Source organism: Poecilia latipinna, unplaced genomic scaffold, assembly GCF_001443285.1.
Source record: "Poecilia latipinna isolate Pla-1442-1.1 unplaced genomic scaffold, P_latipinna-1.0 Scaffold1381, whole genome shotgun sequence".
Taxonomy (NCBI): Eukaryota; Metazoa; Chordata; class Actinopteri; order Cyprinodontiformes; family Poeciliidae; genus Poecilia; species Poecilia latipinna.
The window spans coordinates 30480-58457 of NW_015113997.1; the positions used below are offsets into that span (position 1 = coordinate 30480).

At 39.0% G+C, this 27978-nt stretch overlaps 1 protein-coding gene across 1 annotated transcript; it reads left to right on the forward strand.

The window, feature by feature from the left end:
- Nucleotides 1–18186: 18186 nt before the first annotated feature.
- kdm8 (lysine (K)-specific demethylase 8) lies at nucleotides 18187–27954 on the forward strand. The gene is made up of 8 exons (XM_015056404.1): nucleotides 18187–18299; nucleotides 20774–21255; nucleotides 22997–23169; nucleotides 23770–23902; nucleotides 24003–24068; nucleotides 27321–27470; nucleotides 27553–27645; nucleotides 27757–27954. Exons 2-8 carry the CDS (start codon nucleotides 20797–20799, stop codon nucleotides 27919–27921), a joined length of 1239 nt encoding a protein of 412 aa, XP_014911890.1. The 5' UTR covers nucleotides 18187–18299; nucleotides 20774–20796; the 3' UTR covers nucleotides 27922–27954.
- Nucleotides 27955–27978: the final 24 nt, after the last annotated feature.

The following is a 27978-nucleotide window of genomic DNA, read 5'->3' on the forward strand; positions in this document are numbered from 1 at the left end:
TAGTGAAAAATCGTAGCAGTAGTTTCATGCTCTTGGGATTTTTTATTTATTTTTTTTATCAACAAGATAAAAAGCTGATCAGTATGGATGAGAGGATGGAGCCAAATATAAAGTAATCATGGAAGAAGCCATGTTAGACCCTAAAAGATTTGCAGCTGTACTTGATTAAACAAACACAAACTTTTTAGATTTTTATTTAGAATGGTTTCGAAAAACTTGTAGCATTTTTATCCTCCTCCACAAGTTCTGTGGATTTTCTGTGACAATATGTGAAAATCTTCAGGGGGGTATTCTTTACTGTTTCAAACATATTTTCCACTTCCTTGAGGATGTCATGTACGTACTGGAGGACGTGGTGATTACAGATGCTTACATATATCATTTCTGAACAACGCAGAATGCCCAGTAAAGAGGAAAACCGCATATGAATTCATTTATTATTTTGAATATTTACATTTGCCTTTCTTTTGTACTACTTTGATACCTGCCTCAAGACTACGAATGCAAATGAGCAGTTTTAGAGTTAAAACCTTTTATTTTTACTGGCCCTCATTAACATACACTGTCCTTGTTAAACAAGCCAGTAATATGGCACAACTACCTAAGACCAAGCGTTTGCAGTCTAAACACAAAGCCCTTTTTAATCCTCTAATCAAATTTAATGATGCTGCCTTTAAGTGCATTCCTCCAAATTGTGCTTTTTAGTGGTAATTTATTCATGGCAGATAGTCGTAAGATCTTTGCTCAAACAATAAAAAGAAATACTCACAGTGAAATCCGGTGGGCTCTGTTGTTTCCACTGTGCTTTCTTAACATTATCTTTCTAATTCACAGACAGGAAGGGGAATTGGAAGGGGCCGCACATTCAAACATGACGCAGCCATCTGACGATCCGGGAGAGCAAAGGGCGGTTAGGTGCAGCGGAGAACATGGAGAGGCTGGAGCTTCTCAAACAAGCACCACACCAGCTCACCACTGGTGGGAAATAGAGGACATCTTGCCAGGTTATGACTTCAAACATGTAACAGCCTCAGCAACTCCAGGCCAATAGAACAGATTGCTCCAATTACAGCAAGCCTCACGCACTAGAGTCCCCATGATACATGCGACGGTCTGTTTGAGTGGACTTTAGGCAGTGGCATGCTGCTCTGGAGCTCTGAGGCCCACATGTCCCACTGCCAATCTGTATTCTGTCTGAACCCGCAGACATCTCCTTTTAGCCCTGCTTTCGTTTCAGCTTCTGTTCAAACTGGCTGTTTTTGGCTGCCAGGGCAGGTGATAGGCACCCTCTTTCTAAATTTATAACAAAATCAATTCTTTAACAGCATCCCTGAGCACGTCAGTCTGAGTGAGAGGCTTTTCTGCCCCCTTATTTTCAGCTTCTCAGCCTCAGAGTGGTTGTGGACGAATCCCCCTGCACACCGTGGCGTATATACCCACGTCGGCTCTTAGATTTCGCTTGAATTTGCGGCGTATAGCAATGCAGAAGGTGCTAGGCGGCAGCATCAACGGGAATCACCTCTTTAATTGAGGGCTGCTTTGAGAAATTGATCAAGGCCTTTGCAAAGGTTGAAACACCGTTGAGGGAGGAGCCTTGTCAACGAAGATTCATGTGTCTCTTGGAGTAGACTCTCCGCGGTCTCTTTTGTTCGGCAGGCCCAGCATGAGGACGACCGCATGATGAGCACCACCACCTCGTTTCTCCCCCTAAATCTGAATTAAAAAGGTGAGGCTGGCGCTGATAGGCTGCCATAAATGATACAGTGTTGTATGTCTGCATGCCTCCCCAGATGGCTGCTGCACTCCCTTCGCACCCTCAAGACACAGGGAAGATGTATGGTTGTGTTGTAATGAAAGCATGAAGGGGTCTTAAGTCGCAAAAGGAATATCTCCATCACACTGGTAGAGAGGTAATAATGCCCATGTGTACTGTATTCTGGGGAAAAAATGAATTGTGGGGCGACGATACAAAGCTTATGAATTAAAGGAGAAGCAGAATAACCTCTAGTGGAGACTGTGAACCAGTTGTGCTTTAAATACTGCCTGCAGTTTTTTTTTTTTTTTTCCCCTTTCATAAGCTTGCGGATTTTGTACAAACATGAGGGTGAGCAGGACACTTTGTAACAACTCATCTTTAGAATAAGTGTCAATAATTTGAGTCTTATATTTTAATGCTTGTTTTCCATGGTGGAGTTAGTAACATACACATGCGAAAAAGTTAAAGATGTCACAAACTGGATGCACAAGAGTTTTTCTAGTTCAGACATTAGCATAAATTATGCATACAAACTCAATTACACTCACCAGATACTTTATTTTATACATCTTTCTTGTACTGGGTTGGACAAAACTTTTGTCTACAGAACAGCCTTATTTCTGTGTGTTGTTAAATTAACAAGGCGCCAGAAGACATTTTGGTCCATATTGTCATGGCATCATCATGATATGAATCTCCCGCTCCACCACATCTCAAATGAGCTCTGTCGGATTGAGGTCTGGTGACTGTGGAGGCCAGTTGCATACAGGGAAAGTCGTGTTTAAGAAACCAGTTTTAGATGATGTGAGCTTTGTGACGTCATGGGTGCACGTATGGATACGATCAGCAACAACAACTAAGAGGCCCCAGGTTTGAAAAGAAAATGGGGGGGGGGTGGGTTGCAGTTGGTTGGAGGAACAAAGGATCATTGATTCATGAGGATGGAAATAATACTTGAATGTTTTTAAGCCAAGTTCTGATTCTGACGCTACCATGTGATGGCTGCAGCAGAAATTAAGACTTATTGGACCAGACAACGTTTTCCCATCTGTTGATGTCTAATTTCGTTAAGCCTGTGTGAACTGTAGCCTCTGTTTTCTGTTCTCAGCTGACAGAAGTGGCATTCGGTGTGGTCCTCTCCTGCAGTAACCCGTTTGCTTCAGGGTTCGACAAGTTGTGCATTCAGAAACGGTGCAGTGCATGCCTGGGTTGTAATGAGTGGTTATTGCAGCTACTGCTGCCTGTCTACCGACTCAAATCAGGCTATCCATTCTTCTCAGACATCAACAAGGCATTTTTATTCATAAAACTGACATTCAAAGTTTCAATTATGAAGAATGAATATGTAGTTCTACTTCTTTGTGATTCCAGGCACTTTGCCCAAGCTGCTAGAACGTTTTTTTTTTTTTTTTAAAGAAAAAAAAGATAGATTCTATGCAATACTACCACCATGCTTCACTGTCTACAAACCTTACTCTGAACTGAAAAAAAATATGACCAAACTACTGAATTTTTGTCTTTCTTGATTGACTATGAACATTATCTCCAGATGGCATGTGGCTTTTCCTTGTGTTCTGTACCTTCTTAATTAATGGGTATGTAAAACTCATTTTCCTGCAGACAGAGACACTGGTGTTCCAGCAGCTTCAGTTTCATTATATACTCTGACCAGTGTGGTTTCTAAACATCTTACCTATTTGCCTTTTGTCTGACACATAAAAATGTGATTCTGAAGGTCAAAGCACAATTTTACGTTGTGACTGAACAAACAGCAAACCAGGCTGAACTTGCCTCTCCAAAGTCCTGATCTTAATTGTGTTGAATATTTGTGGTACTGTGTGTGCGCTAAAAGGTCAGGTCCATGTCAGAAAAACCAACCAGTTTAAGTGAACTCCACCGATTCTGCAGAGAAGAGTTGTTCAGTCAAACCTCTGCCAGAAGCTTGTTAACAATGGATACAAAATGGGTTTGGATTAAGTAACTTGCAACTGTACTTTAACCAAAGATCGATGGATTGTGTGTTAATATTTTAAGCCTGTATGTTACATTTGGGTGTTTGTGGATTGGAGGAAATCAGCAAAAAAATTCAAACTTCTACTCTCTTTTTTTGTTTGTTTGTTGTTAATCAAAGTGTGTTGTATAATTCCCCCTGGAAAGAGCGTTTTTTGAAAGCAATTGTAAAAGCTCAACATTTTTAAGAGATTTTTGCTCGCAAAGACTTTATGTAAACTTCTTGAAGTTTTATAATACATAACTGGAAAATGTTTGACAGGATGTTGATACAACTTCAAAGAGAAGTTCAAAGAGGCATTTGTAAGGCACAAATGCCTCGTCAGTTATCGTCAGTTGTCATAAAAGTGCAGTATATATCAAAAACAATGTAAAGGAAATTTATTTATTTTTTTAAGTTGATTTTACATAACTTAACTCTTTTAATGGCAAAGATATTATTCACCGTTGTTAATAATTGCATTATTTCCTAAGAAATTATTATTCATGCAACTTCCTGTTGCAGAAATATTTCTATTGAGTGACACTGAAAATGCATTCAATATAGGAGTGGGTGAAAATGTTTATATGAACTGCCTCCAGATGTTCTAATAATCCAAGTGTTTAAAGAGTTCAAGATGAGAGATTTTTAAAAAAATTACTTGCCAGAAGAAATTTGATGAATGTACAGTTTGCACTGTAGATCAACTCCTGATGTTCAGTTTGTTTACATGATAATACTTGATCCATTTATATGAGATAGTAAATACTGAATGATTGATGTGGCCCTCCAGTGAACATGCCCTTCACAGTTTAAGATTTTACTTTGTAAACTTTCAAGAGCCATTTTGCAACTTCTAGATTACAAGTTACCGCCATGTTGAGGTATTTCATCTTCTTCACTAAAACTTTATGACCCTCCATAGGGATTCTTATCTGGCTTATTTCCAGTTTGATTACCATTATGACCTTAAAAAGTAAGACATGATGTTTAGTGAGCTTTTAAAATGCATTAGATGTTCACTCAATAAGGAATTTTATTTTATCAGCCTGTGTGTCATCCTATGATCCCGTTGAGGTAATTAGTTCTTTCACACACTGAGTAGAAAACATTGCTTTGCTTTTTTCCCCCCTCTTTTCCCATTTAATTATTTTATATTATCAAATGATTATGTGTTCGAGTTCAACAATTAGCATTTAAGGCAGCAGCACACAGACTAAATATAGAGTTTTATTTGTAACATCTCAAACAGACCTTGAGAAATCTCCCCTTTAGAACACAGCGCCATAAGCTGCCTGTTGAAGCTGATAATACGACCTGTAGGAACACTGTAAAAATAGGTGACCTCCAGCAGTCATGAGAATAGGCAGCCTAGATGTGAAATCTCTGGTGGACTGATCTACCTGGCAACCTAGAAAGCGAAGCTTCCTACTATGTGAGCAACATCGCAAGAATTTCCTTTCGTGCCTAAACCTAAACAAACAGAAAGTGATCATATTAAAAGTGAGAAATTATAGCTTAATGCAGATTAATCTGCTGTACTTACGGTCACGTTTAATAATCTTGGATGTTACTGAAAGCATTGTTCATTTCGGTAACTCGGTTCACGCACAAACTGATATTTTTAGATGTTTGTCAGTTATGATTTTCCACCGACAGCTACGGACACATTTTAGATTATAAAACTGCATCAGACCAATTACAATACATTTTTTAAAAAAATGTAACGTAGAAATGTGAGCTTCATGAAAAGTATGTTTAATACACTCGTAAATGCTGTTATTTTCAAAAGGTACCCTTGTTTTGACAAACTTCATTGTGACATATATGGTGATTTATAGAATATGAATGAATGTTTACTACACTTGATTAAGTTTCCTGAAATTTATAAAGTCTATTATGATTGTTTCTTATTATATTATTATTATTACCATCAACACAAAAATGTAAATCAAAACTGTTTCAACATGACCTACTTTTTTGAAAACAGAAATGAATTACTATTTTGGTAATAGTGGATTGCAACCTTACCAAATATGTCAATATTTCGACATTCATAGTTTGACAGGAAGTGGATATGTGCAGAGATGTTTAATAAAAGGAACAAAACCTTGGGTGAAATAGAAAACGACTCCATAAACTCTGTCATTGCACACAGCAAGAACAGCCAAGCTGAGGGATAAATGTGCTGAATAGGTGATGTTCAAGGTGCTAAACACAGTTACAGCAGCTGTGTGGTTCCTCTCTTTGTACACCCATTGTACATTATAATAATAAAATGTATATTTGTTGCAGATGAAAGTTAATGCATATCAGAAGAATAATTTTTCGGTGTTTTTGCTTCTTTTTTTTTTTCCACAGAATTTGTCTATCCTGTTATCTGAGATCAAGTAAGAGATGAAACAGCGCTAGGATGGAAGCAAAGAAATGCCTTTTAAATGTAAAATTATGTATCTCATATAGAGAGGGAACTTGAAGGCAAAATCCATGTCAAAAAGAAAATACAGTGCAGTCCCTATAGAAAGTTTTGAATTTGCCCCAAGTTCTTCTCCATGTGGGGAATGACTGGAAATCTCTAAAGGGAGGCACCCAGGAGGCATCCTGTTCAGATGTCTGAACCAAACCAGCCCTGGTGATTTATTCGAGTCCTCCAAAGGAGTGTTTTTTGTTGTTGTTTTTATGAAGATTTACTTTAAAAAAAAAAAAATTCTAGAGTACAAATGAGATATGAAGGGACTGCAAAGCTTTATTTAGGAGAGTGTCTTAGGAAAATTCATAAATATTCAATTTTGTCAAGTTGTACTTAAACCAACTTTCCCATAAGCAACTTTGCACTTGATAAAATCTTAATCTAAATTTAATTTATTATTGTCATATAATTATAATGTATCCATTTGATTTGCAATTAAAAGTCTGTTGCTCATGCTATGTATTTTATTAACTGACAATAGATACACACATGCTTTTGTTTATATTTTTATATATTAAATGTGTCGGTGTGAATCGTTCAGTGAGATTAACCTTCATGTAGTGTAAGTGTAATGATGTTTATTGTCCCTTCAGTGCCTTTAATTATATGAAAAATAAGTTTGTCTATTTTTCTTCCCGAGGTTTATCACTTTTTTGTTTATCATGCAAAAAGATTTTGTTGTTTACGCGTTTCCTTTCTGTTCCAAAAGATGAGTCAAAGTGATGAGCTCAAATGATTACCATAAGTTCTCACAGGCCACTCTCTGCTGAAAAATCACCATCCTGACTCCCAGTATCCGCCATGTTTTACTTAGCATTACCATCAAGATTAGAGGGGGCATATCAAGGGAGAGGCTGGAGTTGGAGCTTCCAGTCTATCCAATCTAAAACATAAAGCTTGCCAAGTTTGCCCGCAGTCAGAGAGCTGCCAAATCTCTCACATCCTACAAGCAAATGATTCATCTCTGTCTTTCAACGGCAGAAAATATGGAAACTGGATATGTTTTCTGCAGCCAGACAGAGAATCAAAGGATCTTCCCACTCATATTTTAACTTCTTTTATGGATTAGTGCACAGAGTGCACTATTGATCTGTGTACAGCAACTAAACCGTCTTTTCTTAGTTGCAGTTGTGTTAATAAAACAAAACTCTTTTAATGAAGAAATGATTACCAATAAGCTAGCACAGAACCAATTTTTATAAAGTCAAGATGACATTGGATTAGTTAACTTTCTAAACGTTCTGAGAAATAAAATCAGATAAATGGGGACAAACATTTTGGTCTGCACAAGGGAAGCTGGGAAAATCTGTCTAAAAGCACTTGGAATTAATGTAAGAAGTTTAAGAATAACCGAACCAAACACAAAATAAGAAGCTTACAGAGGACAGTAGTCCTTTAGCCAATTCAATAATGTGTCCTTGCTGTTGTTTTAGACATTTCATTGATTTCCTTTCACTGAGAAATTGTCAGAATGCGACCACGCAGGAGCCTCTTTTCAGCAATTTATTAAATATTCACTATGCATTTTTCCCCAGTCTGTGCAAAGTTGATTTACCACATTTCCTCTCACCAAACATAAAACATGAAAGTTGTCAACAGTTAAAAGGATTGTGCTGTAGTCATTTCAGATGTAGCTGCAGTTTCCAAGGTTACGGGCAACGCAGTATTGTTGTCTTTTAGGTAGCAGGAAATTGGGAATAGATCATAATTTATTTTTGATGAGGAGTTAAAAAAAAAGGAGAGGACAATTTTGTAATAGGAAATATGTTGGTTCATTGAGGCTGGTGGGGGGGGGGCGTGAGAGGGGAGGAAGCAGAAAATGTTGGGCATTGTGTCTGTGGACGCTGCATCATTTCTCAGTGAGACAATAAACATGAGGGTGGCATCTGCACACTCTGAGAGGAAAACAGAAACGGTGCACTTCAGATGGGGAAACAAAATTGAAAATCAGCACCAAAGCTCTGGACATCTGACTTCAGCAGATAAATCAAAGATTTATTCAGAGAGGTCAAAGCGTCAAAATGTGAACACAGAACTTGGATGATGGATCAGCACCCATTTGACAGCTGGATGTGATAAAAGCCCCAGGGCATGTTCAGCGATGTGTCCGTCTGCGTATTTGTTCATCAGAGAGGCAGGTGCCTGCAGAACTGAACCGTTTTGCTCTTCTTTGTCTGTGCTACACCGAGGTACAATGGGCATTTGTGCTTTGTGAGGAGGACGCTTCATGAAGATGACTATTTAAAAAAATAACACAAACCCCACAGAACCTAAGCTTGATTGAGCAAGAGAGCCAGAAAGATAATCATCAATCAGCACCCCGTGTTTTCTAAATCAATACCATGTGCTGGCATTTTGGCAGCTTCCCTCACACCACCGCCAGAGACAAAAACAAAACAAAACAACAACAACAAAAAAAAACCTCTGCCACTGAATCTGCCACAAGGCGTGCTCCTCTCCTCCTACTTATTTACAGAGGCAGTTGTTTTTTAACAAAAAACACAGCGGCGGGTCACAGGTGCCACGGAAATGAACCATCTTCTTCCCTCGGCTGCAAACAAGTATGAGCATTTACGCTTCCATATCTGTGGATGCTTTCGACGTGTGCCCAAATGAAGAACAGACTCCTCTTCACAGGTAGAGGTGACTGCTGACCCAGTTTGAAGTTGGTAATGTGTGCCAAGGTCACACACCCACAGCGTTTATTTGTTCACAAACAACCAGAAGGCATGCGAGCGCTCTGGTATGTGGTTTCGGTATTGTATTTCTGTTAACTTCAGAAAAGAGCAAAGGATGTTTTCTATAGCTGCATTCCTTCTCCAAAAGCCTTGAAAAGTATTTATAAGAGGTGGGCGATGTAGCTGAAAGGCTTATGGCAATAGAAGCGTTTTGTATCAGTTGAAATTGATGATTACATATTTGTTTTTTTGTTTTAAATATCCTAAATACTGCCAGACTGATGACGTGACTTATCTTTTTTCATCCGCAATTTCCTCATGAGCTGTTGCACTCATTTTTTTTCCCTCTATCACTCCTGTTGTTTTGTATTTCTAAGCAGTTATGAGGCATGGTGGCAAAACATTAATCTGCTCCAACATACTGAGGCGTGTCTGCATGCTGTGAACCTTGCAGACTCCGCGCACAGTCCTTGGATGGTTTAGGTTTCATAGTTGACCATACAGATTTGCCCACATTTCTCGTAACAAATTCCTTAATTTCCCATTGCCATTATCCAAATGGACACAAGCAAGTTTGATGATGAGCTAGTTGTTCACCTAGCGCCGTTTCTTCTACACCGGGCAGCCATCGCTCAGCTGTCAGTGCTGCAGTGAGAGAGGCAGTCACGCTACGTGTCCTGGCGACTGGTTGCTCTGACTTTCCACATTCTGTCGCTAACAGAACAGTTTGAAGCAATTGCTGTTTCCTGTCCAACAGTTTCCTGCGTGCATCACCGAGTGCACGGCCGTAAAATTGTACCTCTGTGGGAACGTTTCTGACAGACATCGAGTCTGCTTCCAGTGTGCCAGGACCTCCGAGGACTGAAATTTCCCCGAGTCTGTTTGGGGGTAACAAAACTTCTACTGCACATGTTAACTCATCAGATTGTTGCTAGGTAACCAAAGAGTGAGTAAGTTTGTTGATGCCACCCACTTTCATTTGACCTTGCTTAACCCGTGAGAGGTTGAGCGACTAAAGCTTTTCCTCTCCTTACATCCCCCAGAATGCAGTGCAATTATGGATTAAATTTAATTTAAATGATCAACATTCTATCAGATGTACTTTATTGATATTGATCACACGTCTATTACAAAGGTGTTCATGACAAATACAGTGATTTTAGCAACAGTATTCAGATTACCAGAATTTTTTCAGCGTTTGTCATATAAAATCCACAAACTGAAGTATATTTCACTGGCATTTCAAAGAAAAAAAAAAGACTGACATAAAGAAGAGTACAACAGTGGAGGAAAATTCATATAAATGTATCAAAATTGTGAGGCAATAACAATTTGGAATGTGTTGCATGATCATTTACGCTTCCATATCTGTGGATGCATTCAGCTGCCAGACTTATTATTTTTGAACTATGTTTCTTGCAGTTGCAGCTGCAGGTTTACAAATATCTTTACCTGCTTTAAACATATAAAAACTGTAATGAACGTCTATTCCTCTTTTCTAAATATCTCAAGCTTTTTCTGATTCTTTAGGTTCTAGGACTTTCTGATATTCAATTGTACCTCTGGTGTGTTTCGGGTCCAGCTTCATCATCCTCCTATAAAATCTGACAAGCTTTCCTATCCTGCTGAACCACAGCATATCCACATCAAGATACTGCCGCCACCATTTTTCATGGTGGGGTTGATGTGTTCTGCGTGTTGGTCTTCTACTGTGTTTCGCTTGCAGTGAAAGGCTCCCAAAGCCTAACTCAAATATTAACCCGATCTCGATCAAACAGGAGCTCCTTCTTTGACATATTTGCTGTACGCCCAACATGGATTTCAGTGGAGAGTTTTCTGACTTTTTTTTCAACAGTTCAACAATCTTGCTGTTCTTTTATAGAAGCCAAATTGGTGGAGTGTACAACTAATAGATGTTCTGTCGACAGATTGGCTGAGAACTGTGTCTCTGCAGCTCCTTCAGAGTTACCCTGGGCCATACTTTGAATTTAAAGATGGACTAAAGAGTGCTCTTTGTGATGTTCAGAACTTGGCATATTGACAACCCTTCTTTAAGATTCTCCTCAACTTTATCCCTGACCTGTCTGTTGTATTCCATGGTCTAGTTTGTTTGCTAATTTTTCTAACTCCCTTCTGAGGCCTTCGTATAACGGCAGCACAGACAGGCAGATTCTGGTGAATACTTAGGAATACATGTACTTAGGAACTAAATAAAAGGGGCTGAATACACACTTTTCAGATGTTTATTGGTTGAAAAACTGAAAAACATGTATCCTTTTTTATTCATATTCACACTTAAGTACTACTTTGTATTGGTCAGTCACAAAAAATTGCAATGCAACACAATGAAGTTTTCAATTGTATTGTGACAAAAAGCAACAACAAAAAAAAAAACTTTCAGTGTTTGGTTTTGAGATTTCTGTTAAAAGGCTTTTGTTTTAACTCCTGGATTTTACTCATAACATTAAATTTTTTTATTATTATTATTATTATTATAAAAAGCAAGGAGAAAAAAACAACTTTTAGAGCTTTTTACGCTCATAGCTGAAATGAATTCCTGCGTCTTGACTTGGTTTTGAAGTCTTAATCTCCCCTTCACAGCCCTGCTCTGTAATGTCGAGGATGTCATTTATAAATCTGACCTCATGAAAAGCCTTTGGAGTCTTTCAACAAAGAAAAGCATGACAACTATCTCTGTTTCCTTTTTGCATACTAAATTGCAAGGGAAGTGATGGGCGAGAACTTTTGCTGCCTCAACACTGCTCTCTGCTGGAGAAGAACCTTTTCTTTTATGACGCTGACCCGTGAGTAGATGCTGGACCAACATTGAGAGGAAAAAGAAATCAAGAAATGAGACTGAGAGTTAGGTGCTGGTGTTTATTACCAAAGCAGCATCACTAAACTGTTAAAGAAAAGGGATATAAAGCCTGTACAGTCTTTATGTGGAAGGTTATATACTCTCTTTATTTTCTTAAACAGATCCTCCACCTTATGGCCCTCAGATTTACAGGCTTGCAGGCAGAGTTTGAATAGCCCGCAGGGTTGAAGGACATTTGGAGTAACATCACTTTGTACAGCTCCCATGCTTGCGTGTGTGAGCTCACACGTGCACCTTGTAGGAGCTACATGCTTCCCGCAGAGCCCTCGGAGCTGACCACCCACCTCTTTTTAGCCCGGTTAAAGAACCAAAGGGAAATCATATTTCAGGATGATACTCTCTCTCTCTTCATCTGCGCCATGCTTATTACTGCATCCAAGAAAGATCAAAGCTACCTAAACTACCCTCAGAGCTCGCAGCCCACTGAAGATTCTTCACAGTGCTAGAATAACGAGGTGAAGACTGCCTCCACTTTTATCCTCACCTTACTTAGCAAGTGAGTCATATTTGTAAGAAAATCGTTTTCACCAGAAGTGCCACACTCCCCTCATAAACACACCGAGGGAGACATGGGAGCGCGGGACGATTCAAGCCGGCAAACACGCTCGTCAACATTAGCGCTGTTTTACTTCCCACATGAGGTGAAGCCATTTATTTCCCCCGCTGTTGGCTATTGATTCATGTATCAGTATTACCCAAAGGTCAGAGCAATAATCAGATGTGACGAGTATCAAGTGCTCCCATGAAGCCTCTGATTCTGAAACAGCTGTTTGAGCTCTAATTAAAGGGAAGTAGCAGGTGTCACCTGAGCCCCGACTGCAGGTCCACACCTGGTTGCATTAATTTGATCCAAAGTGGTTTTGACGCTCTGCTTGCACTCTAAAGTCCCACATTAAGCCACGGGAGCTGAGCACCTGGCCGGACAGGAGGAGTGTTTAGCCGACACCACTCTGAGGAAGCCGGGGAGCCCGCGTGTCTGCGGGCGACCCGGGGGACGTCTCCATCCTCCCTGGACCTGCCTTACCAGACACATGTGTAAGTGAGCAGACCTGCGACGCTGACCTGTAGTCACACTGAGCTGAGGGGCTCGGCGCGCTCGAGATAATTGTCTGCGGAAACCTCCCACAGGCTGTAAAAGCAGCTTGTTTCAGATCTCCTGATGATTTCACAGGACATTTAACTTTACACCTCTCATTTGTTACCTCTCCCAGGGCATTTCCAAATACCCATTACCTTGTTCCCAAGGAATGTGGAAAACCTTAACTGCTGCTTGCTTTTATGCATGCATAAATTGCCACGGGGATAAATGTGACTCTGAATTTGGACGGAGTGACACCGTGGTTGTTAATGTGCAGCTCTAAACAAACCGGTGACCTCTTAAACGTTGCAATAAAAATAGCCATTTTAGATGCAACACTGTTCAATCTGAACAACGCACAATGAAATCTATATGATCCAAGCATAGAGCACCAGTGGTTCGAGTGCTTACTGGTTCAGGTCACGTGGAACTCTCTGTGGCAACAGTTTCATTTCGCCATGACAATACATTAATTTCATGAGTCAACAGGCTACCACTGGCAGTTTGTGTCAAGCTAAACAGTGTTTAATTGGATTCTGAGCCATGGCAACGCCACCAGAGGCTTGTTTCCATCTTTTATTTCAGCAGCACCTGGAGCGTAATGGTAGTGATTACATCCCTCCCGCGGTGTCCCGGTGGTTGTACCCTCGCGGGCCCCTGGGAGGAGGCGGCTGAAAGTCGTAGTGCGTGCAGCGCCTGCTGCCCTGTTTAACTGCTGGCAAACCCCGAGCTTCTGCTGCTGAGGATTTTAGTTACAGCACTGCCGAGACGAACTCGGGTTCTAAAGGAATTATGACAAACACCAAATGAATTGCTCGCTTGCACAAAGTCAGACCGCTGAGATCCCAGAGTGTTTCTGCAAAAAAGAACCTTTTTTTTTTTTTTTTTTTTTTTTTGCAGAAACATAAAACGAAAGCGGTTTACTTCAAGGTAAAATTAAGTTAAACTGTTTTACAGAGAATTACTGCGTTAATAATTTTACAATTTAATAAAAATATATAGCACTTTGAGTAATGTATTGAGTCTTAATCAACTGCTTGACTCATGCACAGTGCTTTGAATGTTATGCTTTGACTTGTGTCTCAAAGCTGTTTGTTTACCTCTTAACAAAACCGATTGTTGAAATTGAAAAAGTGAGAAAAGTTTTTCATTTTTATTCCAGCTGAAGCCTAGCCCAACAGTCATCGGGAGAGAGAGCCAAGGTACAGAACAGGTCAAATGTCCTTTGCAAGACCAACACAGAGACAGACAAAACAGGCAACAACTCACACTTCAAAGAAATTTAAATGCAAAATGTTCTGCAATTTTAGAGAACTTTACAAGCTATGCAGACCACACAAGCTGCTTTTATACCACAACCTTCATTCACTGATTCACACACCGTTTTTTTCTAAGGCTTTGTGATGCCACAGGCTTTTACATCAACAGTTGAAGAAGACATCCAGTAAACACCCAGGGCTGGGAATTGAACCCAGGGACATCTGCATCAAGGACTGTGGCCTCATTGTATGTCACACCCGCTCTACCACTGAGCCTCAGATAAATAACAGGCATTTATTTAAATGGGGAAAGAAAGAAAAATGAAATTTCTGAAATAATTTTCTGCAAGAGAGGAAAAGAAGGCGTGTTATGGGAATTGTAAAGTTCTCCTTTGTGTTTTCCAAATGATATGCTCCTGCTGGTAACTTCAGGCCATTACATTTTATGCGTGCTCGTAGTTGGCTGCAAAGTAGACAAGAGGAAAGTCAGTTCTGCAATGAATTATCTTTGTTGTTAAAGTTAAACATGCATTACTGGTCAAAATGGTAGAAGTACATATTGACCAGTACTTCTACCATTTATTCTTGGAAATGCTGAGATAATATCTAAGTCAAACTCAGGAGGATGATTTTGACATTACCCATGACGCAAGAGTGTCCAGAGTCAGTCCTCAAGGGGCAAGGTATCCTGAATGTTCAGTTCTCTAAAATAATAGCTCATTAGCACACCTTTGCAGAACATTGACATGCTGAGGAGATCGCAGATACCACCAGGGAGAGACATAACACATGCAGAATACCAGCCCTCAAGGACTATCTTTGGACACCTCTGCTATAAATACCCAGAAAAAAAAAGGTTAGGATAAACAAGACATAGTGGTGATGGAACAGAGGATACTGAAGTAGTTGAAAATGCTGAAATTACTATAGATGCTGAGGTAGCTTAAGATTTAGTGAAGGGTAAAGCTAAAGGATAAAGGAAAACAGGATGTTAGACACTGAAAACTCAAAAATACCCAGAGGCCAAGCAACGAAAAGCCCAACAAGATGCAAACATCAAAAATTACCTTAGTGTAAGGTATTTGTTAACACTTTACTTGTCTCTATACAAATACATATATTAAAAATATATATTTGTGTTCCTTAGTTGTACATGTTCTCCCTCCAGTGTTTCAGTATTCTGGAACACTATGCTCAAGTTGGTTTTAGAATAGACCTGTAAAAACAATATGTGAAAAATTGAGAGGGTATGAATAAGTTATGGTTGTACTGTCATTTCCTCTTTGTCCAGAGCTGTGCTAGAAAACACAATTCATCACGGAGGGTCTAATGAGTCAAAAAAACAAAGAGTTTGGAGAGCACTGGCTGACGAGGAACCAGGAGGATTTATTTTTTTAGCATAATGAACAACTTTAGAAAATTGAAAAAAATATGGTGCCTTGCTGGCGTAACATCAACATTTTAATGCCTTTTTATAAATTTCACTGTGAATAGTATTACTAAGTCAAGTCAGCATACATATGCCCGTCTTATTAAACCATATTTTTTTTTCATCTGGACAGACATGTGGAAAAGCTCTATAAGAAGTACATGTTTAAAAACAAGATTTTCAAAGTGTATTTTTCATGTCTGGAAATAATGAAATCCTGTGTGAATGCATTATGATTTATGCATGAAAGGTCTAAAAAGAGCCACTGCTCATCCACACTGAAGGCAGTCCATTGAAGTGGTTTGGGAGTCTTATGAGGAATGCCTCCTGGGTGCCTGCAGTTGGAGGTTTTTCATTCACAGCCTATTGGAAAAAGACCCAGAGCTCATTTGTAGGGACTATATTAACCCTCTGGTCAAGAAACTCCCTTGGATTCCACAGAATGAACCTTGTTGGTTTTCTTGGACGCAAGCCTGTGCTCAGGCAAGTGGAGGATGACGGGTGGAATTCAAAGCACTGTTAAGGAACATCTAAATGCATTTTTGCCAAAACTAAATTATCTTTAAGTCTACTTTGGGCTTTGGATATCTTATTTCTGGACTTTGGATCCTGCTATTTTTCTGTGTGCTGTCTTTGCCTCAATGCCTTTTTTTTTTGTTTTCTTTTAACGACTTTATAAAATTCTCATGACCTTAAAAGACGCAATTGCTCACAATAATTAAAAATTAAATCCTAATATATCCTCTGAAAGACACCAGTCTTCCTCCCACTAGGGTTTTGGGAGGAACAATGATTCCTCACCTGCCTCCAGATAAACCGGGAGAAAGGTTACTGACCTCTGTGCATGAAGTCGGTCCTGACAGCACAGCGAGGGACAGAGTTGTCAGACTTGTGACCTTCAGTTCGGCCCCACACTGTCTTACAACCACATAGTATAACATGTGTGAATAATGCATCAGTTCTCCTACTGGGACCCCCTTCAGCAGCTCACACAAGCAGATATGGACATACACAGCATTCGCATTACGGTGTGAGGTTTTCACCCATACAGTGTAATAAAGAGAGCATGTTTGACCAGCGCAGACCTGGTGTTTCAGTGTTTAATACAAGGGCAAACACATTTTGTAGTAGCCTTTCTTAGATGCACTACAGGCATGACAGTTCTTGGATCCCATTTTAATCCAGGATAAAACCTAAATGTAATCCTAGTTCTAACAATTCCTATTCAATTATGAGAACTGGGGAAGCATGGGAAGCAAAATATCTTAAAGAAACAAGTTGGCTGCCGTCTGCTTAAGCACTGAGGATTGTCATAGTTTGGCTGGCTGAGAACCTGCACCAGCATAACTTTAATTTAGATTCTTAAAGCTTAAATAAATTTTTGTATTCCTTTTTATTGCATGTAGAATAGCAACTGTTGCTGTTTTTGATATTTTGTTGCCTAAGATATTAGCAAAACTGTAATAAAACTCAGTGAACAAGCCGCCATTGTGCTCATCACAGTGATGTCTAACCTCCATGAAAGCAAACGAACAGTACATTGAGTCACTAGGATTCTGACTGTTTACACAGTGAAAGTGAATAGAAATGCTTGAAGCGTCTTAAAATCCCCAGAGATTCCTGGAAAGGCTGCGCGATTCTCTCTTGTTTCTCTCTGCCTTACATACAAGAGTAGCTCAGCGATTTCCACCGAGATTATTTAAATTTCACAGAGTGTTTGACATTTGATAATAGTGCTCTGGGTTTATAGATTCTAGAGTTCCCCCCAGTGAAGATTTCCTATCCTGTTTGTTCATGCCACATCTCTGTGGGTGAAGAAAAAAGGGTGGAGGAATACAAAAGATTAAAAAGAAAATACCTGTGAGATATCAAAAGGACAAATCTGATTATTGTTTCAGCTTCACATGAGCAGACACAAATCTGCAATCTTTCAAGGAATATCTATATTAGCACAATACATCATGAGCAGCTGGAGTCTCGTTTGGAAGGAAGAGGAAAGCAAATGTTTGTCTAACAGTTTTGCCATCATTTATCATGACGGGAGTTATCTCGGTGCAATACAGCTATGAGACAGGCTTGTCCACCTGTTGAGACAGATGCAACGGTGTCAACATGTATGTTAATGAGGATGTGCTGTCACCACCAGAGCTGTGACTAGTTTCAGCTGACTGGGCTCGGCTACACTTGGTGGATAAAAGTGAAAAGACAGACCTCGGTAGAGAGGGATGAACAGATTTCCCGTGCTGCTACACGAAGGCTAAGACGTTGTGGACAAATGCAACTGTGTGGGAGTGTGATGTGGGTGAGTGTATAGATAGTAGGAAACTGCCCACACATGCCAAACAAGTGTGAGTGTGAATTCAGTTTGTGGTTTTTCCTGATGGAAGGAAGGTTTCCTGCAGTCTTCTCATCACATTGCAAAATGAAATTTTTCTCATGGCCAGTCTGGCTTAACGCACTTCTACTTTCATATTTAAGCATGTAGATCTCGAGACCAGATAGTGAATTAATATTAGCTTTTTTCTAAACCTAAAGAAGGGCATATAATATCACTTCAAGCACTCTCAGTAATGTTAATAACAAAATTTCCGACTTCATAACTTCTAATGTGGACATTTCCAACTTTAACAGCAGCGCGGAACCAATATTTCCTGGTGTTCAAGTTCCCTGTCGGAATGTTTTTGCTGTGTCACCCGCAGCCGAGCTGTGCTTCGCAGACCAGGTTATGATGGAATTTACACTGTATACGAGGCAATAAGAGGTAAATATTGATCTTAGTTAGTTATATTCGAATGAAATATTAATATTTTTTTAATATTAAGCAGAAGTTTGCTTTAAGACGTATTCTTACACGAGCTTTTATCATTTTTACCGCTCCTTATATTAACTCAAGCTAAATGTCAACTCTTTTTCAAAGGTTAGTTGATTTTAAAGATGTTTTCTTATATCACGAAAGATTATGGTGCTTTAATAAGCTAAAATAAAAACGTTTTTGTTGCTCCTTCATTGCTTTCAGTCAAACTTACAATCCTGGCCCCTTTTGTAGTTGTAAAAAGTTATTCAGGACATAAGTTTTAGAGATTTATCAGAATTCCTAGAGGTTATTTCTGAAAAATTTTAAAGTGTTTTTGTAACATTAGTAGTTGTCAACTTGACAGTAAATGAAGAGGATTAGTTTTAAATGAAAATAATCCACATCGTCATAATGCATGAAGATATGATGTCTTAATTCTAAACACAAACTCAAAACATAGTGTATGTACACAGACTGAAAAAATATGAACTTAATGTTTTATTTTATTTAAATCACTGGCACAGACAAAATAAATACGTTTCCCAGTGTTTGATAGACAAAGTAGACATACCACGTCTAAGGTATCACAACATGTACTTATTCACAATTTTAAAATCAAAATTTATTAGATTATTTAGTGTTGATGCAAAATAATCTAATATACTAATTATTGCAGTTATAAGAATGCAGTTTCAAAACAGCTGTATAACAACTATTGATGCCCTTAATTCCCAGGGAAAATCTGCAGTTTTTCCCTGGGAACATGAACTGTTTCCCGCAGCCTCGTTTGCCTTTCCTTTAAGCAAGGGAAAGGTGTTGAATCCTACTTTCATCCAGCTGATTGACAGTGCATAGCAGTAGATAGAGGGAGGGCTGCGTTGTGTTGCTGTGCTGCTTACAGCCAGAAACTGTGGTCCCTTGGACTGGGCCCTGCAACCTGCAGTTCCAGCACCTCAAGTGGCTCTGTGGACATTTGATAATGACTTAATAATTTAACTTAAAATGTGCAGAACAAACAAATTTTTAGACATATAGACATAAGAAATTCAGTTTTTTGCAGCTTATTTTATTTTATTTTATTTTATTTTTTTCATGGAATAAATCAGGCATTGAATTTCCACAACAGAATGACACAAGCATCAGTAATATATATATGTTTTTCCATTATGGCATTTTTTTAAAGTCATTTTCCACAAACATCAACATCACATAAAAGAAAATGTGTCAGTGCTCTTCATTTAAATTTTTTTTTTTTTTTTTTTTTTTTTGCTTTAAAACTCAATAACAGAAATTAAATGGTGGTTCTTTTAAAAAAAGAATGATTAAAAAGATTCAAAGAAACAAACGCACAATAAAGGTGTAATAAAAACAAGCTGGCAAAAAAATTATAGAAATTAAGTTAAATAAAAGCAGACACAATAAAACTGGAGTTAATTTTATTACTATGGTTTAGTCATTTTGATGAATTAAGAAAGTTAATAGCATTTAGAATACAAAAGTTTTCACCAAAGGTTGCCTTTTAGCACCTCACAGACTTGATAAGTTGAAAGTGACTAAAGATGATGAACTGTTGGTAGTAGTTCTCCAAGGTTACTTTCTCATGCTGGCCAGAAGTTTTAGGGTCATAATTATTCCCTTCTCCTTGCCACTGATGGCATTAAATAGACAGTTTAGGTTTGTGACTTGTTAACATGTGAGGCGTCCACATGCTCAATATTCTGTGACCTGAAACCGCAACAATTTCATCTCCAGAGGAGACTGCAAACATTATAAATAGCCTTTTAGTTTTTGCTTCTTGATTTTTGCGTTTTATTATTATTTGGCTCTAGTGTCTCTGTTCATGCGACTGTGTAAAGATCCAAGAACTGCTGGAAGCCAACATCATCCCTTAGACATGTGATTTAATAAACACAATTATTCATTTTGATGAGTTTAGCCCGCTTCTGGGTTCACACGGTTCTGTTTCCACGTAAAAAAATAAAAAATAAATAAATGAGGTGCTTATGTGTTGGCAGCTTCTCCAGGAAGCGGAGAGCGTCCGAGTATGGATGGAGCAACACAGAGGCAGCGTTGGCATTTCCGCGCTGCAAAACTGTCGTCATTGTTCATGTGTCACGCGTGCGGTCCTGGCTCGGGCTGTCCTCACCTGTGTTTTGTGTTTGCCAGTTGGGAAATTATGTGTACGACGTCTGTTTCCCTGCAGCAGTGAGGATGTATGTGTGTGGCGGCAGGTTTTTGCAGATTGCTACACTGATGGGCCCACAACCTGCCAAACACACATAATGTTCCAGCTTTTGTCTGAGGAAAAAAAATAAATAAATAAAAAATGCATCAACATGTTCCAAGATGGACTGTGCAGTGTGCGGATGCAACTTTTAGTTTAGATTAGAATTTCTTTTGGGTCATTGCTTCACTTTTACCGTTTTCCTCCATCTTTCCAGAGCGTAGAACATTCGTCTCGTCCATGGCGTCTTTGTGGTCAAAAATCTCAGCCATCCTGCCTCCTAACGAAGAGCAGTTTCCGCTGCAGTTTAGCGACAAAGTGGCGTTAAGCGTGGTGGAGATGCTGAAACGGGCCCGCCAGCAGCTGTACGGCGACGCGACGAGCGCCAGCAGCCAAATTCTCACTGCTCAGATCATTTTGGACTATTCATGGGAGAGACTTAACACAGGAACATGGCGCCATGTGGACAAAGAGTGGAGGCGGGTTTACTCGTATGGCTGCCTGTTCAAAGCGGCCGCGATCTGTCGAGGAAGTCCATCAGAGGAGGAGATCCTGCAGGCCATCAGGACATGTGACATGGGTTTGCTGATGGGCGCGGCCATCATGGAAAATATACTTCAGGTCATCGTTCGAATTCTGCAAAGGGAAATAAGGACATTGGCTAAAGAAGAAGATGCTCATGAAAACATCGAGGCAAAGGTTTGTTGTCTTCTTTTCCACACACTTCCCTTTTTTCTTCCATTTTAATACTGAAAGGTCAGAACACTGTGTTTAGACTCTGAGGTGTCTGACTTCTTCTCTTGATTACATATTTTAAAGTACACCTCGGCATCTCAAACAGCCCACATATTAAGGCTGAAACAACCGTCATCAACTTCTTGTATTAAGAGGTATTAAAATATAAGAAAAAAAAAAAAAAAAAAAAACTGGACTCAGCTTCGTCTAGTTACAACCGCCTCCACACTTATCATCACCCTGGTAGAGAAAAAGCCTGAAGGTAAAGTCACATTTTTATTGCAATCACATACTTTTGTAGTAAAAATGCATTCAGATCAATATTTTGAATTCAGGTCCAATGATTTAATGGCAGAAAAAAAAAAATCTCACATGAAGAAATAATTATTTTACTGCACCACAATCATTGCCACCTTAATAATTCCTATAAAATAAATTCAACTGAAGCATGTCTTTATATTTAAATTCATCAGAAACTTTTAATTAACAATTAAACTCTATTTACAGTATATTCTATAGTTGATCATGAGAAGAAAATAAATTCATTTTCTCATCTTCACTTGCTTATATCATTTTAAATTTTAACTTAAAATGGGTAAAATAACTGGAACTGTGAGAAGCGTAGCTGGATGAGGACCAGTGATTATCTGTCAGCCAAAAAGAGGAAGAACGATGCTAAATGAGATATAAAAGTAAAAAATATATATATATATATCTCTAAAACACAGAGAACTGAAGCAAAGAGTTGAGTTTTGGTCTCCATAACAACCATAATATGCCAGCTTGATGCCAACTGGTTGTTTGCCATCCATGCCAGTAAAAAGCCTGATGTGGACTGGCATCGCAAACATAAAAGCAGAGTTAGCTGAGCGCTTTCTGTCAGATGAGATTAAAACGAAGCGTTTTTGCAGCAACAACTCCAAACGCTGAAAAACATGTTGTATAATTTTATTATTCGCTCTTCACTAATAGGGGCAGTCTGTGGTGGTGTGGGCCTGTTTTGCTTGCAAAAGGTTGGAACCCTGTTAGATAGAGTACGTGGCACCAGGAACTCTTTGTAATAACCAGGACGTTTTTTTATTTTTTTTTTTATTTATTTTTTTTTAAATATTACTATGTAATTGGTGGACGTCCAGAAAACTGAAAAATGGGTAAAACAGATGGCCAAATAAACACAGAATGTATTCACCTAACAGAAAATCGGCCTTTTCTTCATGACCGCCGTTTTAGGTCCTCAAACTTAAATCCTTTAGAAAAGCTGTGAGCTGAGCTGAAGAGAAGAGAGCGTTGGAGAGGACCCAGAGGAGGAATGGTCAGATATCCATCCCTCTCTGTGTGTATGCTCACCCTGAGAAATATATTTATTTTATTCATTCATCTGTTTTTTTTTTGTTTTTTTTTTAACAGACGTCTAACCAAGGTGCCAGTGAATGTGGAGAGGGCTGTATATTATCCCATTTCAAACATGTTTTTCTTTGCTGTTTCAGCATTCAAAGACACCAAATGTACTTTCATTACGGTAAAATAAATAAATAAAAAAAAAACAAGATAACTAAAAACACATCTCTTGAATCTAGCTGAGAATATAACAAATTATTTAGTGAAATGTCTGAAACACTCAATCCTTTTCGGTAAGTATCCTCTGCAGTTTAAACTGACCTTGTTTTACTTTTTTTTTTTTTTCTTTCTCTGCCGCTATTAACAGAAAAGGAAGATCGCAAGCCCACATGTTGGTCTAATCAAAGACGAGTTGTCAGTTCCCAGAATTAAGTGTCCTTCACTGGAAAGCTTCAATGCAAACTACCTCCTTCCCCTCAAACCAGTGATTTTAGAGGGGATAATTGACCACTGGCCAGCCCTCAACCAACATCCCTGGAGGTTTGTTTTCTCCGAATCTACGCATTTTCAGCTAAACATTGTGTCTCTTGATGGTACGTCGCTGTACATTTTCATCTTCGGATGATTTCATTTGAAAGTACACCTAAATTATTGTCTGACGGATTTTAACTTAGGCTGTCAAAATAAGCTTTTATTATTATTAACATTATCCTGCAGTTGCATTCAGTCCAGCAAAGTAATCAGACTGATACATACTTACCACAAGAGCTGAGAGCTCTTGATGGGCTGAGAGGACGGGAACGCTGGAGTACTCTCAGATAGAAGAACAACTAACACCTAACACACAAACTCAGCCTGGAAGATATAAAAATGAGAGTTTTAGCTTAAATAAGTAAGAATTTTGACAATAAACTGAGCACAGGTTGCTTAATTCGTCTAAACATCTGTGATTCTTTACTTCTAAATCATTTCAGGTCGTCATTTTTCTGCTGCTCATTTTTAATAGGAAAAAAAAAAATCAAAGTGGTCGTCTGATTCCCATCCAAAAGGCCTGTTTTACCACGTTGTTGCGTGCTCCTCAAATCACAACGGCCGTGTATGTTTTTTGAGGATAGTAATCATTATCTCCCTCCTGTGAAGCATCGAGTACCTGAGGTCCGTGGCCGGCTGCCGGACGGTTCCCGTCGAGGTGGGCTCCCGCTATACAGACGAGGACTGGTCACAAACACTGCTTACCGTCAATGAGTTCATCGACAGATACATTTTGAATAAAGTGAGTGTGTCGTTTTTTTTTTGTTTGTTTGTTTTAAGCCCACATTATCATTTTAATTATGGGTAATAAGAGTTATTAGTCCATGTCTTTTGCTTCCCAGGTTCAAGACTCTGAGAGTGATCACAAAGCTGTGGGTTATCTCGCTCAACACCAGCTTTTTGATCAGGTACTTGTATTTTTTTGATCTGCCATGTTGCTAAATTGTCATAGTTGCCTTCTTGTCCTCTAGGTGTTATCTGTTTTATGCAGTGTGTTGCAAAGATATTCTGAACTATGTAACGTTACAATGGAGCACCTTGAAGTTTGCTCTCACAGCTACGAAGTTCTCATAGACTTTTACAAAGAAATCTGAATAAATGCCGTGTGCGTTTGACTTTTTTTTTTTTTTTTTCCAATTGTTTGCAAAATAGTTCCAATCGGCTCAGTCAGATGGGATAGAGAGCAGCCTCAAATGGGCCTCTAACATCCCCATGGCATGATGCTACTACCATCACCATGTTTCACCATAAGGACAGTGTTTTCGGGTTACTGTGCAGAGTTAAAAACCAAAATTCTACATTTGTTTCCTATCATTTGCCGTTCCCTAAATATCTCGTGGCAAGTTTAAAGCAGAGCTCCTGTGGGTTTATTTCAATAATGTCTTTCTTTTATGGCATTAAAACCAGATTTGATGAGTGCTCTACTAATTTCCTGTAAACAGTTTTTCCCTCACATTTCTCACATGTATTTGTACTAAAAAAAAAAAAAAAGAGCTAAAAAGTACACCGCTTTCAATCTGCTTCAAAATTGCAATCGACTTTGTGGCGGTCTACCATCAAATTCCCAATAAAACTAAGTGAAGTTTTCAAGTAGTCAAGGGCTTTGGATACTCTTACAAGTACTGTGCAAAATAAACCCACAGCCATCACTGGCAGGGCGTCAGTTTGTTTCCCCGGGAAAATACTAATTGGAGCCCTGAAACGGTTGATTTGTTGTCTAGGTGTTTGTTCTCTTCTTCACAGCATGTGAACTGATATAGATAAGACCTGATTTTTGGTTTGTTTGGCACGTCTTAAAAGAAGAATGAGCAGCTACCTGTTTTCAAAAATTTATGACAAACCTGCTTGCTTGATCAAAGTAGATAAGAAACTTGAAGCGAGGAAGCAACAATCAAGTTTTTCAGAGTTTTTCACTTTCTGGCGGCACAGGAGCAACAATTCAGACACTCACAATGAGATATTAATAAAAAGATTTATTGATGCTATACCATATTTTTTTTTTTACCTAACTTGATACAAGGTAGTGCAGTGTAGCAGTGTAGATTGAGCTTTACAAAGGGATCATATATCATTCATAATGTTCAGACATTTTTAGAACATCTTTTGATGGTGAAGTTGAAGCGCCGCATCTTTCACAATTGGTTGTTTCTGTGAAAATATTTGAAAGTGCAGGAAAAAAAATTACCTAAACATTCTGGGATGGTTTTTTTTTTTTGCACTATTTAATATTGAGCTTCATGAAAATTCTTCTGTGATATTATGATAAAAAAAAAGTCCATAATTAGGAATCATCAAATTTTGCCCATGGAGTTATTATTTTTAGAGCTATAAAAATCTATCCCAAAGTCAAAATCTAAGTAGGTCTGCATGATGTTAGAAAAACATGACATTGGGATATTATCACTACTACTTCGTTTTCCCATCATTGAAGCATCCTGACCACTTTCCTTGATTTTTCTGATTTTGGTCACTGTGTCTGGGTCTGTAGCAACTGTGGGCGTCCAGGACTCAGAATGCATTATTAAAGTTTTATTGCACAGCTTCTACAATCTTATAGCTTACCGATTATTTCATTATTATTTCAACAGTCCCTCGCAAATGTGGTTTTGCACACATTGATATTGCCATGACAACTGCCATCCATATGCAGTGCTGTGACAAAAGTGTTTGCTGTCCGACAGATTTCTTCTTTTCACACCTACATGTTTCAGATTGTGAAACCAATTGTAATATTGGAGAAAGGTTGTGCAAGAAAATACAGAATGCATTTTTAAGTAGTTGCTTTTTTTTTTTTTTATAAACTACAGTATCTAAATACAACACTCCTGTTAAATGATGTGCCAAATTAACCAGGATGTGGTATAATTATATATAATTAATCAAATCTATTAGAAATATAATAGGTTCACATTCACTCGTCACACCCAGACATGACTACAACACATCGTGCCCTGACTTCAAGATATCCAAGAATAGATGAGAAACAAAGGCATCAGTTTGGAAATGCTTGCAAAGCCATTTCTAAAGCTTTGGTACTGCAACAAGCCACACTGGTGGTAGTTGTTAACAAAAGGCGAAAACAAGAAATGGTGGCGAATCTTCACAAGCGTGATCAGACTGCTAAAATTAATCCATGTGCAAATCAACAACTCGTCCAGGAACCAAGTGATGTCTAAATCACGGCAACTTTTTTAAAGATCTGCATCCTGTCACGTTTGGAATTATACCAACAGCATTTTAAAAAGTCGTCTGACACCCTTATGCTGTTTTGTGTGCGTGTGTATGTATATGCTTTAAGAGAACATGTCTCAGACTGTAATCTACTACCTAACCCACGCTCTGAGCAGTTGGTGGCAGTAATGCACCATTACGTTGGAGACCAACCTCCATTAAACAAGCAGAAGAAGTGACGGTCTGGGGCCGCTTTTCTCCTTTAGGACCCGAGTGATCTGTTGCAATTGATGGAATCGTTGAACCATCTGGTTGTGACCTCAAGCTCAAGTGGTTTGGTTATACGGCAGCACAACGATGCAACGCGCACAAGCACGTTAAACCCCGAATGACTCAGAAAAGGAAATTGCAATTTTGGAGCTACCTAGTCAAAGTCTCGACTTAAATCCGATTGAGATGCTGTGACCTTTAGCAGGTTAGCTCTACTCAAAAATGAATCGGCGTTCAATGTGTCTGTGCTAAAGCAACTCAGCAGAAGAAGAGTGTGCCAAAATTCTTCCACAACAATGTAAAAAAAAAAAAAAAAAAAAAGCTAATTCCCAGCTGTTGGAACCATTTGATGGCAGCCGTTGCCGCCAAGCGTGGCACAACTAGTTATTAGTGTTAGGGACAATCCCTTATTCGCTTAGAGCCAGATTTTTGCTGGATAGATTTTGCCATATTAACAAAAATAGTTTTAATTTGACGATCTGAAACTTGCAAAAATGCAAAAACGAAACAAATCTCTTTCACAGCACTGCTACACACATGCTGTATTGTTAGCAGCTGATGAATTCATCAGTGCCTCATTGAAAACCATGAACATTAATTTATAATAACGTCAATGGTTATTTTGTTTCAGTTGCTGAAAAATAATGTCATCAGTGTTTATGTTCCGTTTCATTTTTTCTTTGCCTTAGATGTCCTATAATGTCTTCCTTCAATTCTAGATCCCAGAACTAAAGGAAGACATCCGCATCCCGGATTATTGCTGTCTTGGTGAAGACGATGAAGATGACATCACTGTAAACGCGTGGTTTGGACCCAAGGGTACGGTGTCTCCTCTTCACCAAGATCCTCAGCAGAACTTCCTGGCTCAGGTGACTACAGCCATCCTCTTTCTAAACAGCTGACACCTGACCAGAGAGTAACCTCTTGGGATTTCCTTTTGCATATCTAAAGGTAGTGGGAAACAAATACATACGGCTGTATTCCCCAGAGGACACAGAGAAGCTTTATCCTCACGAATCCCAGCTTCTTCACAACACCAGTCAGGTGCGATTGACAAGTCTGTGGAGAAAACATGTGTTGCACTTGCCACGGAAACAAAAAAAAAATAAATAAAAAAAGATTCGGTGCTTCCAGTTTCTGAACTCTTCTGTGCAGGTGGAGGTGGAGAGTCCAGATGCTGAACGCTTCCCTGAGTTTGTGAAGGCACCGTACCTCGAATGTGTCTTACGGCCTGGAGACGTGCTATTCATCCCTGTCAAATACTGGCACTATGTCCGATCTTTAGAAATCAGCTTCTCCGTCAGCTTCTGGTGGTCATGACTTTGTTTCATAATAAAATACGTTTACTCTCTATTTCGCTGCTGTTAAGAGTTTTTA

Excerpts from the sequence above, each read along its gene's own strand:
- kdm8 (XM_015056404.1), top strand. The coding sequence starts at position 20,797 with ATGGCGTCTTTGTGGTCAAAAATCTCAGCCATCCTGCCTCCTAACGAA. Across the intron at positions 27,471-27,552 it reads AGCAGAACTTCCTGGCTCAG|GTAGTGGGAAACAAATACAT; the intron begins GTGACTACAGCC and ends GCATATCTAAAG. Across the intron at positions 27,646-27,756 it reads TTCTTCACAACACCAGTCAG|GTGGAGGTGGAGAGTCCAGA; the intron begins GTGCGATTGACA and ends TCTTCTGTGCAG.